General features: G+C 44.8%; 1 protein-coding gene across 1 annotated transcript in view; it reads right to left on the reverse strand.

Moving 5' to 3' along the window:
- Nucleotides 1-5,668, reverse strand: part of iqgap1 (IQ motif containing GTPase activating protein 1) — a 36,962-nt gene extending 31,294 nt beyond the window's left edge. The window contains exons 1-2 of the mRNA XM_041034962.1: nt 5,429-5,668; nt 4,028-4,130 (exon numbers count right to left, since the gene is read on the reverse strand). Of these exons, the coding sequence (XP_040890896.1) occupies nt 4,028-4,130; nt 5,429-5,474 (149 nt within the window). The 5' untranslated portion in view covers nt 5,475-5,668. The remainder of the gene's footprint in view (nt 1-4,027; nt 4,131-5,428) is intronic.
- Nucleotides 5,669-6,000: the final 332 nt, after the last annotated feature.

Genomic DNA, 6,000 nt, shown 5'->3' on the forward strand with positions numbered 1-6,000 from the left:
TGAAACTGAAAGTGAATGCCCCTGAGATTCCTGTTACAGTCGTCCACAGAGCGGCACGAGAGAAAAGCTGAACCAGTGACTCTGCAAAGTCTGACGAACATCTACGACAAACAGGTGCAGCAAAACGTTTTTATTCTCTCCAATAAGGCTGGTAAACCTGTCTGTTTGCAAGCTGCCTGATCATTCACTTCAAAATTCAAAATAGAAGAATAATAAAATTTGAAATTTAAAATTTGAATAAAACATTAATTCAAAGGTTCAGTTGAATATCAACCTCACCTTTCCCACACACACACCTTTCCTCTCCTCCCCCAAAGACAAATCAAACACTCCTCTTCCACTTTCACTCTGCTGTCACATCTGGGAGGAATCTGGTTCCCCTGCGGAATCAAAACCTTTCACCCAGGTCAGAATGAAAACATCTGCTGAGTGAGTGATGTACAGCCAGCTTTACTTCACTGCACAGAGCGCAGGGTGACAGGAAACCAGGACGAGACCGGCGTGTATGACTTCTGACACAGGTAACAGAGCAGTCATAACATCCTGACTATCGGACTGCTGAACACTGATGCGATGGGGAGAGAATGTGCAGTTAGCACCGCGCACAGATCAATAAACAGACGTATCGTACGGAAAACATGTCCGACTGCATTCCCAGGAAGACTGAGGGAGTGAAAGCAAGAGAAGGAAGAAAGTTTCAGATACAGAGGGAGACGTTCAGCTTGTTTATAAAAGAACAGAATTCATTTCTGCAAATCGAATACTCATTTCAGTCATTTCAAACAATCGCTGGCTCCTGCTTCTGAAATCAGAGGATTGGTTCTGCTTTTCTCTAATTTATGTCACGGTAAATTGAATATCTTCGGGTTTTGGATTGTTGGTCGGACAAAAAAAGCTTTATGAAAATGCTGTGTGGATGGAAATGGAAAAAACGAGTCGACAGATTAATGGAACAAATGAAAATAATCTTCCATCAGACTGAGCTTAGAAACCGACGACGAGCATCTTCATCGTCTCCCTTTTTGAAAAGCCGACGGAGATGAACGGGTCACTGAGCATTCAAATGTGGTGTGATAACGTGCACAGTGAGTTGCATGAGCCTCAGAACATGAAAATAAGAGCGATAAGGTAGTTTGCATCTCGCTGCTGAAACAGCACAAGCTGAGCAGCAACCGAATACACAGCTGACAGCAGCAGAGCTGGAAACACAACGCATTCCTGCAGCCATCCCCACAAGGTGCACAGGTACGCTCTCACACCCTGCTGCGCACCTGTCACAGGCATTCCCATCATACCACTCTGCATCAGCACACACTCCCAGCATTCCACCCCCCCATGCAGCGCTTGAGGAGAAAACACCTGCAGCAGTAACGTCAGGCTTTCACTGACCCTCAAAGTACTTTTCTCTTCAAGTGTTAATGCTGAATGTTTCTGTTTTGTTGAAGTTGGCCGAACCTTTAGTAACTAATCAAGTGTGTTTTCATAACAGATACTTTAGTTCCCTTGGAAATAAACCGTGGATCAGTTACAGGAGTTAGAGGCATTAATCTGCCAGAAATTCACCTGAGGAAGAGAAAATGACCCGTGTACCTACAAACCACAAACATGGCTCAACAGAGAGCAGAGGTTTAACTCAGAGGATAATCAAGCAGCAGCGCGTTAAGATCTAAAACTCTGTGTGGGCAGCAGTTTTCCATCAACAATGGAAAACTCTTGTACAGCAAGAAACAGGAAAATATATTTGAATTAATCCTAAGATTCATCTTTACATCTGAACTGTTCCCAGCTCTCAGCTGGTTTCTGAGAGGAGACCAGTGACCAGAGACCGCTGAGCCCTCAACTGCAGCAAGTGCAGTAACTACGGTAACTACAGTAACTACAGTGAGACTCTTCTGTCAACTGTTATTAACAAGGTGAAGAAATAACTTTCAGTCTTAACTTTGGTGCAAACAGGTACAACAAGTCCTTAAAGAGGAAAATGTAAATTTGAGCAAACTGAGGAAGATCATGCAATATGAACAAAAGCTCTGGAACAGAACAGCTCCATTTACCGTCCTTTAAACGGGCCCTGCGGTGACACTGTTTTGGCAGCTACTGTTTCAAAGGTTAAGAAAGAGACACTGAATTTCAAAAGTGAAAAACATGAACAGGTAATGTTATTTTTCTTCACTTCCCTGCAGCACCATCACACACCTACTGTGTTTGATCAATAAGAAAACTGAAAACTGAAAACACAAACTCGTCACTTCAACTCTTCCACCTTCACATGTTCATTTCTTTCAACAAATCCTGTGGCAGCACTGCCTGACACTGGTGAGGTGGTGGGTTAAGAAAAGAAAACCAGAGTCATGAACACAAAGAACCTGATGAGATATTTCTACACCAACAAAAAAGTCAGCCAGAGTGCAGTGCAGTCAATAGGACCAGTGGAGTACAGGGGCCAGGCTTTTTGTTGACTGGGAAAAATACTTTTTTTTTCACTCTTATTTTGGTGGTAACTCTCCTGATTTACACACAGAGCAGGAACAAAAAGTTCCAGGACTCTGTCTCCAACTTTCTGAAAATCACTGTGGTAAACGTGTCAGGTGGAGAACAAATGGGTGCCGACGAAACTCAAGTCACTCCAGGAATTTCCTGAACATCACAGATGGACGATAGTGACAAACCAGGAGAGACGAGGGGCAACAGAGACACGCGCCACAGCCGCACAACCACTCAGCTTCTCTATCGAGCGCGTACACCCTCGCAGCAGCACGGACTCCAGCACTCACACCGGAACCCGTTGCTATGACAACTGTGGGTTTCTGTGGCAACAGTGGGAGATACTAAAATCAACAAGGACTGAGTCACTTCCTGTCTCGCACAATCCTTCCTCTTTTGAATCTGCGAGCCCGCCGCGGGGTCGACTCCAGAGGCACTAAAACCAAACATACATGGCTTTTAATGAGCTCAGGCACACACACACACACACACACACACACACACACACACACACACGTATGTGCGTGTGTGTGTAACAGACCTCACCTACTTTGTCATAAATTCCAAGTAACAAATGAAAGCATATAAAAAGTTTGGCTAAATGTTAAGTTCTATGAACCTCTTTGGTCTGAACTCAGCAGTCAGTTATAACCTGCTGTAAGTTTAATTCTGATTGTTACTGGTACATTACATATGTTCTCATAAATCATATCCGGATGTCGATCTCATATCTTCCTGTACAGTAAGAGAGATTAAAAAAAGGAACTAAGATAAGCAGCTTTGCTTTTTAGTTTCTCGTGACCGCATGATTTCATTTTGTCCAGCAGAGCTCTCAGACTTTTATACGTCCAATATAACTGAATATTTTTCTACAAAACCTGTGATTTCATTTAGAAAAGAAGCCAAAGTTCTCAAATATGACATGTAGGGTCAGTTGGGTCAGTATTGGTGCCAATACTGGAGCAGCGCTTTTTTTTTATCTAAAACTTGGCAAAGTTTAACAGATTAAAGAATAAGTAAATGAGACTATTAATCCACTTTAGTTTCAAAACTCTCTTTTCCATTTCACGGGGATCAAGAAATAAGTGTGGTTCAATGCCGGGGCCCTGTCCGAGATATGGAGAAGATGATACTGGAGAGGAGAAGTGAGTCTGAACAGACTAATCTCTAGATGTGGATATAAACTGTGAGAGATTTCAGTTTGCATCAGTTAAGAAAAGTGCATCACAGCCTGAGCTGAGGCGATTTGTCCAATAATCACTTAGGCGGCTGGAAATTAATCTGCAACAACTTTTAAAACTCTGACGAACATTCATATCTCCTGCTGAGCCCCCGTGTTACAGCTCTGTATCACTGTCTACATCACACACTTCTATGGAAAGATGACATCCACCGATATCTGCTGAATAATTGCTGAGCTCCAGTCTGGGAGACAATCAGTGACATGAATCAGCACCGGCCTGAGTCATCACAGACTCCTGCTCCTCGACCTGCAGTCCACACGGGCCCAGATGGTTTGCAGGTCACCTGACTTCCAGCCTCTTACCTTTTTGCCTCCTCCAGGTGACACAGGTACTCATAGGCCATGTTCTGCTGCCGCCGCTCATCCATCTCCTCTGCCGTGAGCCGCTCCACGCCATCCAGGACAGCTGGAGACCACAACATGCACATCAGAAACTTTAACCATGCAGCAAAAAACAAAACAGCAATATCACAATATGACCAGAAAACTCTGGATCTGAATTTACACCAACAGAGCTGAAAGAATCATTAATGAATGTTATATCACATTTTGCTGCTTTTATCCACAAACAGCTGTGCACACATTCTTATTATATAAGCGGGAAAGAGTTTCCATCAGCTCCGTGGCCCCTCCAAAGCTCCACATACTGAGGTGTTCCACTAAAGGAAACCAGCCCCATTCGTTAGTCACCATGAGCTGAGTGCGGCTCTGGGCCGTCGGACCGTGTGATGTGGCATGCCTTTGTCTGTAAATGGCACAGTTATTCATACGCTGAAAACAAAAAACAATGCAGGGGAGTTTATGGGGCGATTCCCGGGAGATTACACAGACTGGAGCCGTGATTCCGCCTGCAGAGCACTGTGCCCCAAACAAGTTTTTTCTTCCCCCAAATTATGGAGAGGGGGATGGGGACAGGATGAGGGTGCGCAGTACAAAGAGGCCCCTATTGAGCCTCCTGTCACATCTCAGGTGGGAGATTTTGGTCTGTGAGGGACCACAGGAAACATCATGAGCAGGTAAATCCTGATTTTCACCAAAAACTGAGCCTGAGTGCAGCAAAAACTGCAGCACTGTTCTGTTTGGCACCAGCTTCTGAGTTTGTTCCACCACTGATATTCAAAACTGAAGTACTAGCATCTGTCTGCTGAGCAAAATATTCCTCGTTTTCCATATTTGATGGATAAAGGAGTGTAAAGTTAGATCCAGATAAAAGACCACGAGCTAATTCAGACATTTTCTCCAAACTTTGCCTCAAAGTGTTTGAGAAACTGATTTTTTTTTTTAATGGGCGGTGGTTGTTGGGTAATTTCATTTCTCTGTAGAACTCAGACAGAAAAATATCACGTTATTTATTCTGTCCTCTTTTAATATTTGGCACAGTTAAACGTTTCTAATGACTTGGAGTGTAAACACTAACGTGTATGCAGAGAAAGTAGTAAACTGTTGAAGCAGGCCTCCCTCCCTCTCTGCAATGCATTAGTATAAAAACGCGGAAGTCATAATTAGGCTGTAACCACGCTGTCAGAAATAAAACCCGATCTGACTGCGCGCGCTTTCTACAAATTAATCAGACTTTTCCAAAGTTTGGGGGCGTTTGCATGATCCGAATCTGAGCCTCGATCCGGATCTGCTTCTCCCGGCGTACTGCGAGGGGAAGCCGCCCGTCTGGCATCTCAAGGTGAGCAGAAAAACGCCTGAACTTACAGCCATATCTCGGCCGGGGTCCGTCCGTCTCGTCTGAAGTTGACATCCTTGCGTCTCTCTGCGCTCCGCTTCGGTAAAAAGTTTACGCGCAGTCTGAACGGTTTGGTTCCCAAACGTTCCGGAGCTGAAAACCACGAAAAACCGACAGAAAACCGAGAAGGACCTTTCGGCCCTCTTGTTCCTCCTCTGCACAGTTTGAGTTGAGACTTTTTTCTTCTTCTTCAAACCTCACTGATGTCACTGGGTGTGTTCTTCCTAATCCTGAAGTATGCATTTCAGGAAACGGAGCTCTGCAGCCTCCAGGTTGCCACACTGCGGCCGCAGCGCCCCCTGCTGCGCGCTGCGGGCAGAAGACCGCGGAGGCTTTCAAACTGGGGTCCAGGGCCTCTCGGGGACCCTTCAGGGGCCCTTCAGTGAGATCCTGGAAGTTCACAGCGAGATGAAAAATCGTTTATAGATGCAGGGTTTATGTCCCTGACAGAAAATATCTGCTTTGTAGAATCTAAACTCTTCACCATGGAAATACGAGTTCGACAAAATAATCTGAACACCCACTCAGCTGTTTCGCTTTG

Source organism: Toxotes jaculatrix, chromosome 1, assembly GCF_017976425.1.
Source record: "Toxotes jaculatrix isolate fToxJac2 chromosome 1, fToxJac2.pri, whole genome shotgun sequence".
NCBI lineage: Eukaryota > Metazoa > Chordata > Actinopteri > Toxotidae > Toxotes > Toxotes jaculatrix.